General features: G+C 44.3%; 2 protein-coding genes across 2 annotated transcripts; one reads left to right on the top strand and one right to left on the bottom strand.

Moving 5' to 3' along the window:
* The first annotated feature begins 659 nt into the window (after positions 1–659).
* On the top strand, positions 660–3,088 carry LOC6592163 (serine/threonine-protein kinase mph1). The gene is made up of 4 exons (XM_002017413.2): positions 660–902; positions 959–1,969; positions 2,027–2,582; positions 2,927–3,088. The coding sequence occupies exons 1-4, from the start codon at positions 667–669 to the stop codon at positions 3,068–3,070; spliced, it is 1,947 nt and encodes a 648-aa protein (XP_002017449.1). The 5' UTR covers positions 660–666; the 3' UTR covers positions 3,071–3,088.
* Positions 3,089–3,110: 22 nt separating this feature from the next.
* Positions 3,111–11,531, bottom strand: LOC6592061 (early endosome antigen 1). The gene is made up of 7 exons (XM_026984688.1): positions 11,489–11,531; positions 6,110–7,503; positions 5,350–6,048; positions 5,112–5,216; positions 4,483–4,968; positions 4,300–4,422; positions 3,111–4,241 (listed from the first exon to the last, which is right to left on the bottom strand). Exons 2-7 carry the CDS (start codon positions 7,430–7,432, stop codon positions 4,233–4,235), a joined length of 2,745 nt encoding a protein of 914 aa, XP_026840489.1. The 5' UTR covers positions 7,433–7,503; positions 11,489–11,531; the 3' UTR covers positions 3,111–4,232.
* Between the last annotated feature and the right edge of the window lie 1,427 nt (positions 11,532–12,958).

The raw sequence follows: 12,958 nt of genomic DNA, 5'->3' as shown, positions 1-12,958 counted from the left end.
CGTAATTCTCAAAATGTTTTTATTTTGTTTGTTGTCGGCCAGTGTGAACACGTATTTACAGATAAAATATACCGCCCGGCTCTCAGAAATATACCGAAATATACCATCTTATTTTAAAAATATACCGTAAATATAATGACGAATTCAAGTTTATATTCGTTTTTGATATTCCGTCGATTATTGCTAACTAGATAGATCTCTCAGCCCTGCCCACATAATTTTACCCGATTAATGAATCAATCATCTACTTGACTGCTTTATTACCTGTTATTACCTGAAAAGTATTAAGAGTACAGTAAACGGTCAATCTGTTATCGGCTTTTGTGGCGCTGCTAACTGTACAAAATTGTTTGCGATAACTTATCGAATATTCTCAGGGCTGCCACTTGGTTGAGTTCGAGGTGCTTCACAGAACCAGTTCGTCATAAACTGCCAAATTTGAATTTAAAAAGGCACTATAAAAAAATAGATATTAAATAAAATTCGAACCATAATGGTAACTAAGACTGACTATTAAATTGAGTATTGAGAATATAATCTCACCTACTTCATAGGAAATTAGTTTGATTTTGGCGCACACCTCGATCGATAACGATAAAAGGTGAGCAAATATCATCTCTAGTTCTATGGCTTTTTGTTTAAATTCAATTTTAAAAAAGATAATAAATGACTACTCCTGTGCCGCGCCGCATCAAGGACTTGCTAGCGCTTGGTATTGACTCGGACACGGACGATGACTACAATACGCCTCTCAAGCCGCACCGATCAAATATCGCAGCCGTAAAAAACCCACGGCCAGCGGCGGCGGCATCTGCATTCGGTCAGAGATCAGTCATCGGCTTCAATAATGCTGGCAATAAGGAAAACATTCCACTTCACAATAGGGCAGCCGGTGAAGTGCTGTTAGTATCTTTTTCCACGCAAATGGCGTCGCCTTTTAATTCGGTGTGTGTTTCAGGCCACGGCGCGTCTCTGAAATGGCCATGATGGACTCGGACAGCGATGAGGAGGATGATAACAAAAACGACCACAATCTCAACTGCGCCATTCTCAATGATTCCTTTGTGTTGAGTCCCACGCACGAGTTGTCGGTTAGCGGTGGTCCAGCTTCCTCCACGGGGGCCGCACTCAAGCAATCTGATTCGAATTTGTCATTCCTGGGACGCTTCGGCAACATGGGCATCAACTGCAGCAGCAGCACCACTGCCCCCAATCAGAACTCCCCGGCGGCTGCGCCAGAACCGCAGGCCATCAAAAAGCTCCAAACAATCTCAGAGCGACGTAAACTATTTGATGACGAGACTCCCCTGCGCAATGGATCCTCGATTGTGGCCAAGTCTCATGCGAAGCCCGAAGGTGACTTCATAACGCCACTGGTGCGAGTACGCGGCTCCACTCAGGCATCTAAACCCCGCAGTGCGGTATCCAATGAGTTTCGCTCGCAGAAGGTTCTCTTCCAGACGCCCATGACCGTGGGCCGTGGCGCTCCCTTTCCCTGCGACAGCTTCTCCCTGTGCGACACCATCAGTGAGAGTCCCGACATTCCCCCGGCAAAGCCAGAGCCGCAGCCCAAGGCAGAGCACATCCATGGAAAGTCAAAGAAGTCTTTAGACAATGCTTTCCATGAGGCAGAAAATGAAATGTTGCCGCCAAAAATTGAGCCAGTGAAACCCAAAGATGTTGTGTCGGTGCCCATTAAGAAACCAGAGCCATTGCCGCCCTCCACCTCCACCAAATCATCGAACAACATAATAAAGATAAAGGATCATGAGTACGCGATATGCCAGAAGCTGGGCTGTGGCGGCTCCAGTTCCGTTTACCTGGCCCGTCGTCCGGACTCTGGTGGGGAGTTTGCCTTGAAGGTAGTGGATCTGCAGGCCGATCCGACGGTGGTGCAAGGCTATTTGAATGAAACCAAGCTGCTGGAGAAGCTGCAGGGCAACGTATGCGTTGTGGCTTTGTACGATTAGTGAGTAACTAGATTTCAGAGACTTTAATGGTATAAATACATTCCGCTTTCCCACAGTCAACTTCTGCGCGAGGAGTCCAAGCTGTATGTGGTGATGGAGAAGGGTGACTCCGACTTGAACAAGATCCTCCAAAGCTACACCACAAATCTGCCCGCCTACAGCCTGATGAGCATTCTGTACCAGATGCTGCAGGCTGTCAACTATATCCATTTGCACGGTGTCATACACTCGGACCTGAAGCCGGCCAACTTTCTGATGGTCAATGGCCGTCTGAAGCTGATTGACTTTGGAATTGCCAGCAACATTTCGGTGGACTCCACCAGCATCATAAAGTTCTCCCAGGCGGGCACCTTTAACTACATCAGTCCTGAGGCGCTCACGGATATCTCGACGGGCAACAGTCCCATGCGCGGTGCTAATCAGCCCAAGATAAAGATCTCCACCAAGTCGGATGTATGGTCCTTGGGCTGCATACTGTATCTGCTGCTGTACCAAAAGACGCCCTTTGGTCATATACGCAATATTTGTGCTAAGATGAATGCCATTGCCAATCCGGGGACAAACATTGAGTATCCAGAGATACCTTTCTACTATCCAGCCATGCTGGTTCATGTGAGTTTTCGTAGAGTACTATCAAAGACAATACAATTACCAAGATGTTGCATGAGGCTCCAAAAAGATGTTCTATGGCGGCATATTCTTCTCAGCTTCGCCTGTTCGTCAATTCCGTGGGAAGCTGAGTCGTTCCGCAGAATCCAACAGCAATCCACACATTATTAGGCGAGGCTTTTCGGTCAACAAATTAAATAATAAGAGTAAGAGTAAGGCGACGCGCACAAGTCGCTGTTAAGAAACAGAAATTGAAATGGAAATTTGTTACTGATGCAACAACTTGGTATTTTAGTCTTTGATATCATATATGTAGATGTGGGATATATATTCAAACTCCTTTATAGATGGTCAAAAATTGCCTTCAGCTGAATCCCAAGATGCGGCCCTCGTGCACTCAACTGCTGCAGTATCCCTTCCACATGGTCATTCCCCTGCAGAATCTACAGATTGGCAGCAAAGCCAGCACCAACCAGCCAACAACTAAGTAGTTAGCCAGCCAGCAAAAGCCCAACAAAAGTATTCTCTCACTTTATCTCATATGTGTGTATGTATTTAATTCTCATTTACCATAAGTTATACATCATAAATCTTAATAATGCAGGCTATAGCTCATTCGTTTACTTGGGGGGAGGGGGTCGCCTTTTGTGTGTTTTTTCCTTCTACTCCTCCTCCGTCGTTTCGGTTTACACTTAAATACTTTTTTTGCATGCAACAAGTTTACTTTTTGACAATTCTTTTATCGCTAATTAGCTAGCATTTCGTGTGAATTTGCGTTTTACTTATAAATACGGTTTCATTCTCTTTTGTGTGTGTGTGTGTGTGTGTGTTTGTTTATATAAAAATAGTTATTTCTTGGTTTTATATACGCCTAATTAAATGTTGTTGCTGTTGCTGTCGTTTGTGGGGTGGACCGAGACCACATGCTGCTGCGGATTTGAATACTTTTTGCTTCACAATTAAATTAAATTGAAAACAGAACATGGAAAACATGGAGAAAAAAAAATACACATACAAATTACATGCATACAATACATAAATTTAGGATATTTAACTATAAGTATATAATTGGTTTATTTTGTATAGAATTGCCTTTTAAGTAGTTTTTGTTTTTGTGTAAATTCATTTGCTTAAACATAAGATACATATACATATACAATTGTTTATAGCGCGTGTTTTTTTGTTTAAATGCAAGTTCAACACAAATATTATACGCATACGCAAACGCATACGGCCTTCTGGTTAAATAATCATTGATAATAATTAATAGTTAGAAAAAGACATTTTTCTCACTTTGAGCAGCAGCAATGGATTTTTTTGTTTGTTTGTGAGGGAGGGCTCTAGAATTCCTTCGATTTGTTTTTACATCTCGTTTAACATTGCACAAAAGTCGTTTTTATATTAATTTTACTTTTTTGTTGCTCTAGTTATAAGTTCTTAAAGCATTCCCGTACGTAGTTCTTCATTCTTTAAATGTTAAATGGTTGCGGTTGCTGTTGCTGTGGGAGACTCCTCTCGTTAAACTTAATAGAATTGTTAGAATTATGGTTTGCTGTTGCTGTTGTTACGGAAGTTTGGACAAACTCGTGTGTGTTGTCCGCTTGTCATTTATCGTCGTTGTAGGACTTCTCCATCTAATGCTCTTCCGCGACATTAAATGTCCTGCAAAAAGAACATTGCTTCAGAATCTCCATTGAAAAAAGGAAGACCTGCCACCCACCTGCTCCCCATTTGAGGCATGCTGTTGCAGCTTGGTGATCAGCTGCTCCTTCTGGTTAACAATGCCACGCCAATGCTCGTCCTGCTCCCGTGCACGCTCCTCCAAGTCCATCAGCGTGTTGGTCTGCAGAAAATAATTTAAGAATAGAATAAGAGAATCAATAATAAAAGCACCATTTCTTACCGTTTTGGTGACCAGCTGCGTCAGCTTGTCGTTCGTTTCCCGCAGCTGCAGGTTCTGTTTGTGCAGCTCCAGCTGCTGTTGCTGCTGCTCAGCAGTGGAGGCGGCGGAGGAGGAGGAGGATTTGCTATTCGAACTACTATTATTGCTACTAATATTGTTGGGGATGCTGCTGGTGCTGCTACTATTGTGGTTGCTGCTACTGCTACTATTGTTTGATTGTGTGGACTTATTACTACTATTCTGAGCCGCCTTCCTCTCCAGCTCCAGCTGCTGCTGCTTGATGTGTGTGGCCAGGACCTGCTCCAGCCACTGATCAAAGGAAGCCTGCAGGGCGCTGGCCGCTTGCGCTTTCACCGCTTCAGGGTAGAGACGCTGGTAAAGATCGCGTATGCGTTGCTGTTCGCTCTTTGCGGAGGAGTTTCCCCCATTGGCAGCCGCCACGGACTTTTGCTGTTGTTGCTGTTGCTGTTGCAGCTGCAGATCTTGCTTTTGCTGTTGCAGATCCTTCTGTTGCTGTTGCAGATCTTTCTGTTGCTGCTGCAATGAGGAAGAATCAAGAGAATAGAGTTTTGCAGGATTTCAAGGAAAATTAAGCTAGGAAAAGGGACAGGATCTGTGCATGCACTTACGCCTAAGGATTGCTTTGTATTTGTTTTCGTCTTTGCCGTGGCGGTTGCTGTTGCTTCGGCATTTTGCAACGCTTCAATCAACTTCCAATTTTTCATACGCACGTCCTGACGAAACACAAATACGTGTGGCAAATTAGTAAAAGGGTGCAACAACAACGCAAGAGGATGGGAGACCACGGGCATGCGAATGGGTAGGACAGAAACAAACACGAATCAGCTAAGAGTTTCCTTTACTTACATTATTCTTCTCGCGCTGTTCCTGCAACTCCTGCAGCAGCTGTTTTTCCCTTGCCACCAGCTGCTCGGCGCGTTGTTGCAGCTCCAGCACCTGAGATTGCAGGCTGCTGGAGTGCTGCTGCTGCTTGTCCTGGGCCTCGGTCAGCGATCCGTACTGGGCCTGCAGCGCACTCAGCTCCTGCTGCTTCTTGGCCAAAGCATCGGACTGGAACTGGGCCTGCTCCGACTGGGCGGCCGTCGCCTGTACGGCGCTGCTTGTGGCTTGGCTGAGCTGCTGGTTGAGTGTCTGGTTGTTGGCCTCCAAAGTGGCCGCCTGCTGGCGCAGCTCCTGCAGCTCTCCGCCCCGGACGTGCTTCAGTTCCGACTGGGCCTGCGCAAGATCGGCTTTGGCCGACTCCAACGCATTGTGGAGATTGCGCAGCTCCACCTTTAGCTCGCCGTTCTCCGCGTCCACGTGCTTGCGCTCCTCCAGCTCGTAGATACTGTTGTTCTGGCGCACCTCCAGCTCGTCGCGCTGCTGCTCGAGGGCGAGCAGTTGCTGTGCCTGCTGCTGAATCAGCTCGTTCTTCTGCTGCGTCTCGGCGCTCACGAAGGCGGTCATGTCGGCCAGGCACTTCTCCTTGTGTGCCAGATCCTGTTGCAGGCGCTGCAGCTGCGGCACTAGATCCTGCGAACTAGCCTGCTTTTCCCTCAGCAGGGTCTAAAACGAAAATATAAGAAACTTATAGGAGGCTCATTTGGCGTGGCTGCTGTGGACATACCTGGAATTGCTGGCGTTCGAGGGTCAGCTTGTCGTTGAGACTGGACAACTCCTGATTGACGGCGGACAGCTCCTGCTCCTTGGCCTGGAGCTTGTCGTTGTAGGCCTGAATGCGACCGTGCATTTGGGCGCGCTCCGTATTGACCTCCTGGCGCAGTTCACGCAGCTTGGCCTGGATGCCAATGGAGGCCTCCTGCTCTTCGGCCAGTAGCTTCTCCTTCTCCTCCAGCTGGCGCTTCAATTTCTGGCAAATATCATCCGACCACTCGGCATGGGAGGCGGGCATATCCTGCTGCTTGTTCAGCAGATAATCGATCAAAATCTGGATCTCGGAGCGATTCAGCTCGGCCCGGGAGAAGACATTCATGAGGGCTGAGACACCAATCGTTTGGTTCTGATGCTCGGCCAGTTTTTCCAAAGCCTGGGCCAGTTCCTTGGCTGTCAGCGTCTCCTTCTGCTGTTTCTTGTGCTGGTGCTGCTGCTGCTGCTGTTGCTGTTTGGTCTTGTTGTTCACTTGGTTGTTTTGGGTCTTGGGCGAGCCGTTCTGCTGTTGCTGCTGCTGCTTCAGTATCTGTTTGGGTACGGACGGTGCCTCCTGGTCAGCAGTGGAGGGCACTCCTCCAGTGACTGGCTTCTCCTTTTTGGCCACACTGCCGGCTGCGTTCTTCTTCTGGGCCTGCTGCTTGTTGTTGTTGTCCTCTTTGCGCTCCTTTTGCTCCTGCTTCTTTAGCTCGACCACGTCCTTGGGAGCCCGTACCTCAAAATTATTCAAAGTAGGAGTCTCCTCGACGGTAGCGGGCTTGACGGCCACCGGCTCGTTTTTGTTGACCAAAATGCCAGCCACAGATGCGGCGGCTGCTGCTGCTGCTGCTCCTCCACCCTTGCCAGCATTCCGCTTGTCCTTCTTGCCCTTCTTTCCTACAGGGACGTTCTCCTTTTCGGCCGCATTGCTTGACCTACGCTGGTCGTGCATGATCTCTGCATCGGGCTCGAATTCCACATGCTGCTTGGACAGGCCGGGCTCCTCCTCGACCGAACCCTGCTCCTCGGACTGGCCATCGGAGTAATCCTCCTCGGGATCATGGCTCGCATCCCGCTGCTGTTCCCTTTGGCGCTGCTTCTTCTCACGCTTCAGTTCCTTCTTCTTGGGCTTCTTGCTGGCCGCTGCTCCTCCGCCGGCCTTGTACAAATTGGCGCTCAACGCGCGCTTCTCGGCCACGACCTCTTCGAAGGTCTTGCGCCTGAAGATCTTGTTGATGAACAGGAAGGAGAGCAGGGAGGCGCTGATCACACAACCAATGACGATCAGTATGTGGAAATCCATATTTGCATATTATGCCTTGATGCAGCTGATTGGGGGTTCTTCTCAGGAATCTCTCCTTAACGTGTAGGTTACTGGAATCAAAGCGGCAAGAGTTATAACGGGGAAAAATTTGATGTTTCAGAACCTATTTCTAATGAAAATCAACTAAAAAAACCCCATCATTTATTTTAGTTCCTGCTTCGTTATCAGCCATTTTTTGTGCGCTGCTGCTGCTGATGACGTGTACTTTTGCAATTAGTGGATCGGATCAAGTCGGCAACAGACGAGCAAAAACTGTCAAAAAATTTCACATTAAACGAAAGATCAACGACATTTACACCCAATAGCAATTACTGCAAGTCTGTGTATTGGTGTAATCCACATGCGTGTGCGTGTACGTGCGATTGTGTTCGCGCTCGTGTATGTACATATGTACATTGTACAACAATAAATACATAGTACGTGCTTATCAGTTTACCGGCCGGCCGGTGAATGGTACCATAATACACGTACACTTTATGATGAACAACTCTTGTTATTGCACTTCGCACTGTTTGTTTGGCGTTTATTTATTTGTAAAAACTGCGCTTTGCTCAAATTTTTCATTGTGTTATTTCAGTGTCGGGAGATTAACGAAGTGCATGGCAACAAAGGGCTGCATGGCGGCGGGGTATCCGTATACTCTTTCCTGTAACTGTAAATTAATACATATGGCACTTTCTTACGGTATATTTGAATGCGTAATGTCTGAATGGCAACAGTAGAGAGATTAAATTATCGATTCACAGATTTACAGATTCACAGAGGCAGAAATTTATTCCAAGAAAGAAAAAACATACAAACTGCCTATAAAGCAGTTAACAAACAACTTGCAGCTGCTGTCTAGCCTTGAACGAAAGTTAAATTTGCACAAAAAGACCTGAAGGCGTTGACGCAGATGCTCCCACATAAAAAACCCAAAAGAAAAGCTGAAATCGTTAGGTATTCCCACACAAACACGCACCTCTCCACTCCAAATTAAGAGTCTCTGACGCACACGTATGCAAATCGTACTAGCGGAACTCACAAAATTATTTTCTAAAACAGAAATCTTCAAGCGGAGACCCAAGAGCTTCTTTGTGGAATGACAGAAGGTAACGTCAGCATCAGCAGCAGCAACACCAGCACCAGCACCGAAGCCAAGCTTTGCGATCTCTTGCTTTCTTGCTCTCTCCCTGGCTCTGAGAGAGAGTCTGGTTTGCCACCTCACCGTGAAGAAGTGGTCCCGACTCTCTCTCTCTGGCTCTGGCTCTTTCTACCACACATATGTAGTTAGAACTTGAAATTTCACTGGAAGCGGAGTGGAATGGAATTCACAAATTGCAAAGATTTCAATTCAAGGTTGTTGCTCTCTGAATCTGCCGGCCGCAGCACACCACAACTTCTGAGATATCTGGACGCTCTGACTCTCCCGCGTCATGTTTCTGCCTAAAAGATTCTCTGACTGTGTCCCGGGAATTTTTTACAGTCAAACTCGTATAGTACGGGGCTTACAACAACGCGCTCCACTTCTCTAAATAAGAAAAAAAAATCTCCCACAAGAGATATGTATGTATGTACATATTTTGTTGTAGAGAGCTTTAAGGCTTTTACAGTAATTTCATGAAGAATTTACAACTTGAGAATGTTAAACACATATTATGTTTGCCTATTTGCTGATGCCATCAGTTTTCGTTTATGAAAATGGGCGATAAGAGACCTTTCGTTGTTCAAATATTGTCTTATTTGTACTCTATAAACCCGAATAAATATTTGATGAAACTATGAGTAGCAGCTTCGAACAGTAAATCGAATGACAAGTGGAGAGACTCCCCTGACAAGACCAGACCAGTATTGCCCTGCTCCAGCAGAGCGCACACACACACACAGAGAGAGAGAGAGAGAAAAACGAGGCAAATACATAAGCGAATGAAAAAATACAATAAAAACGCCGGTAAAGGTCATCAACCGGAAGAGCAATGCTGCGGAATGTGATCATGTATTAGTGTGTTTCGAGTGTTTGTGAGAGTCGAAATCTTGCGGTGCCAATTATCATTATGACCATCCTATAAATAATTATGTATTACGGTCTGGCAGCATGCAAAATATACTTTGCTGCTCGCCCTGGTTACAAACTGCACAGTTGGCCTAATTCTCTGTATTCTTTTTTCTCTCACTCGCCGCAATGTTCAATTAGTTGCCAGCAACAGCACGAAAAACACATGGAATTTCTCTGCTTTCTGTCAGCCAGTGCCAGTGCCAGTGCAGCCAAGTTAGCTATTGTTTCTCCGCCAAGTCAGCTTTTGATTGCAGTATTCTGGATATATTCATATTCTATCAGTGAAGAATACTTAAATAAGACTTAATTGTTATTTCGAAAATTGTTCTGTTTTATTTTTATTTTAGTATTTTTGGTAATAATATGTTAGCCATTTCTAGCTGTTCCAATCGAGCAACACTAGGAACGGTGCAAGTGCTTCACAGTCCCTCTCCCTTACTCTCGCACGGACAGCACTCATTCATTATTTTCTTTTATTTATTCATAAATGCATTTTTCTCGTCTGCTATTTTCAGCGAGCAGGCGACACGGCCGGCAAGCGGCTCAAGTGTTTTAATTTTAGAAAGCTCTCCTCCACTCTTCTTTTATGATATTTATGCAACATGCAATGTTTTTGCCCGCCGCAGGGAAAGAGAGTGTGGTGGCATGTGGGAGATTTGGTCTTCTTGCGTGGGAGCGTCAAGTTCGTTTGTAGTTTTGTTCTTCGATTGGTAGGTCACCCAAAAAAATACATTCGACGACATTTTGGTCCAGGGAAGATTGCCCCAGATTGGGAATACTTTTTAAAGCTGTGACTCACAAATGTACACGCATGTGTGTGTGTGTGTGTCACGGCTATAAATAAGCTTATTGAATATGATGTCCCTTAATGATTATTGATTGCTGACGTAGACAAGTGACTTTTCAATACTGTCCGATTTATCAATTGGGTTTTCCTAGAATTACAGTTCCGAAGGCCTTATCGCCAATTGAACGTGAATGAAACGACTCGATGTGCATTTATTATTTATTCGACTGCAGGCCACTGTCTCCCTCCCTCTCTCTTTCCGCTGCTCTTGATAAGCTGGGGCCAGAGAATGCGTGTATGTTTGTGTGTGTGTGGTGAGGTCAGCAGAAGGCTGCCAACAATGTGTAAATTGTCAGAGCAAGACAACGCGAATAAAGAGGACAGGCACATCAATTATGTTCATTTCTTGAGTTTTTGATAAAATCTCAAACGGGAATACCAATGCACGCTGAGGGGGGAGCAAGGGCGTAGCGCAGCGGCGGAGCAGCCCAGACGGCGGCGCACAAGTTTTTGGCAAATCAAACAAATAAATTCAGCTCGCTGGCTGCTGGTTTTCTTTGTGTCAGCTGTCCCTTTTGCTCATAATTAAATCGTAATCGGGGCACACGAGTGAAAGTATGCCATTCATCCCATTGAGATATTTTCCTCTAATTAGGCATCTAATTGGCAAACACCTTTGATAATTGCACCCGAATAAATAGTGGTTTCTGCAAGAGCCTGAGAGCCGCTTTGTGTCTGTCACGAGTGGAAGGAAGACAAAAGGGCGTCGCTGCCACCGTCGCCACAAGCCGTCTGTCCGACACACAAACACCACAACACCATGCACTGCACTCACACAGACACCCCACTTGCCGCACAGTCGAATTCTCTTCAACTCCTTTTTGATGCGATTACCGTTGTCTCTACTCGCACTTGCAACGTCAACAATTTTTACTTTTCACATTTAAATGCAGTTTTCTTTTCTGTTGGAAACGCATCCGCCATTTGCAAGCAATTTGTATACGTGTGCGTCCCTTGCATGTACGTGTACATGCATACATACATAGATTGGAGTATAGATATATATGTGTGTGGTGTGTGTGTGTGTCAGGTATCGTTGTCGCGTCGGCAATTTTCTTGAGCCATTTTGGCATTCATTTTCCACTGCATTTGATTATTTGAAACATAAAACTTATGATTAGCACCTTTCTTAGGCCAATTGGCTACGACTTACACTTTTTGTATACGTTTAGCTTAAATCTAGAGCCGGAGAAACATTAATGCAGTGTGACCGCGGACTTATTGATAAAATATACCGTCTCTCAGAAATATACCGAAACATACCGTCTTACTTAAAAAATATACCGTGAATATACTGACGAATTCAAGTTCTATTTACATATTCCTCGTTTTTTATCTTCCGTGGAATATTACTAGCTAGATAGAACATTTAGCCATGCCCACATAGTTTTATACGATTGATGAATCAATTTTCTACTTGGTTGGCTTGCTTTAAATACTTGACTTGTTTACCTGCTACGGCAATTGCTCTGATTGTTTTTTCCTCAATTTTGGTGCCTCGTAAGTCGATAGGAAATCGAACTTAACCCCCCTCTATTCTTCTTATACATATATATTCTTCTGAACTTAAAGAAAACCCACGTCACCTGAACTGCGCTAAAAATATTACATTTTCCTTATTTTCGGTGGAATATCAAAATACCCCTTGGCTTACTATGGGCTAATCGATTTAGATATTCCGTGAAATATTACCACTAATCACACAGTATACATATGTATGTATACTATATGGTTAGTGATATTACTAACTAAATAGATCTCTCAGACCTGCCCACATAATTTTATCCAATTAATAAACCTGTTTTCTACTTGACTGGTTTATTATACTCGCTTATATTGGATTTTGCCTAAAAAAAAGGTCAAACAAATAAAACTTAAGAGCGTAATCGTTCCTATTGCTCAATTTTGATACTCCGTTGAATAAGGCTGTCTAACTAAAACCCTCACCCCTGCCCACATAGTTTTATCCCATTGATGAAGATTAAATAATCTGAAGTACTACCCTTTATTTTAATTATACTTAAGCACGGTTTAAACAAAAAAGTCTAACAAAAGAACAGTCGCAATGTTGTCACGTCAATGTAGCTTGTAATTAAAGACTTGTTGCTTAGCTTAAATATGGATTTGATGTTCACCTCATATAATACATATATCCATATAAACATAGTTTTTTTTAAATATACCGCTAAACTACGAACCGGTTAAAACGGGTCGACGCGATTTTTGTTCTCGGCCAATGAAAATCATCAAAAAATAAATGCAAAACATGTTGCTATAGCAACATTTTTTGCAATGGTTTTATGAGAATTTTCATTGGCCGAAAGCAAAAATCGCGTTCCATATTGTGGCAACATTATCATACAACATGCATACCCTAGGGAAAAGGATGTTATAGAATTACGGAAATGTTTGCCATCCCAGGCTACCAGGAATGAAGAAACTTGTCAGACTCGTATTTCAACGATATAAACTAATCAAATGCATGAATACGTCTAAAACATATAAATTTGAGAAAATCATTTTATAAATTACGTTTTAAAACGGTTTGGAAACCAGTATGTCATAAGTTAACGAAATAGGGCTTACAACTTTGTTGTTTAAGCCATGTTTTTTGCAAAATACA

This window comes from Drosophila persimilis, unplaced genomic scaffold (assembly GCF_003286085.1).
Source record: "Drosophila persimilis strain 14011-0111.01,24,50 unplaced genomic scaffold, DperRS2 tig00000000-arrow-pilon, whole genome shotgun sequence".
Lineage (NCBI taxonomy): Eukaryota > Metazoa > Arthropoda > Insecta > Diptera > Drosophilidae > Drosophila > Drosophila persimilis.
The sequence above is the reverse complement of the archived record's forward strand: the minus strand, read 5'-3'. Positions and strand labels throughout refer to the sequence as shown.

What these genes read in the sequence shown, in the direction of transcription:
- LOC6592163 (XM_002017413.2), top strand. Translation starts at nt 667, where the DNA reads ATGACTACTCCTGTGCCGCGCCGCATCAAGGACTTGCTAGCGCTTGGT. An exon ending in AGGGCAGCCGGTGAAGTGCT is followed by an intron (nt 903 to 958) that starts GTTAGTATCTTT and finishes TGTGTGTTTCAG; the next exon opens with GCCACGGCGCGTCTCTGAAA. An exon ending in GTTGTGGCTTTGTACGATTA is followed by an intron (nt 1,970 to 2,026) that starts GTGAGTAACTAG and finishes GCTTTCCCACAG; the next exon opens with TCAACTTCTGCGCGAGGAGT.
- LOC6592061 (XM_026984688.1), bottom strand. Translation starts at nt 7,432, where the DNA reads ATGGATTTCCACATACTGATCGTCATTGGTTGTGTGATCAGCGCCTCC. An exon ending in TCGAACGCCAGCAATTCCAG is followed by an intron (nt 6,049 to 6,109) that starts GTATGTCCACAG and finishes TTTTCGTTTTAG; the next exon opens with ACCCTGCTGAGGGAAAAGCA. An exon ending in CGCAGCTGGTCACCAAAACG is followed by an intron (nt 4,423 to 4,482) that starts GTAAGAAATGGT and finishes TATTTTCTGCAG; the next exon opens with ACCAACACGCTGATGGACTT.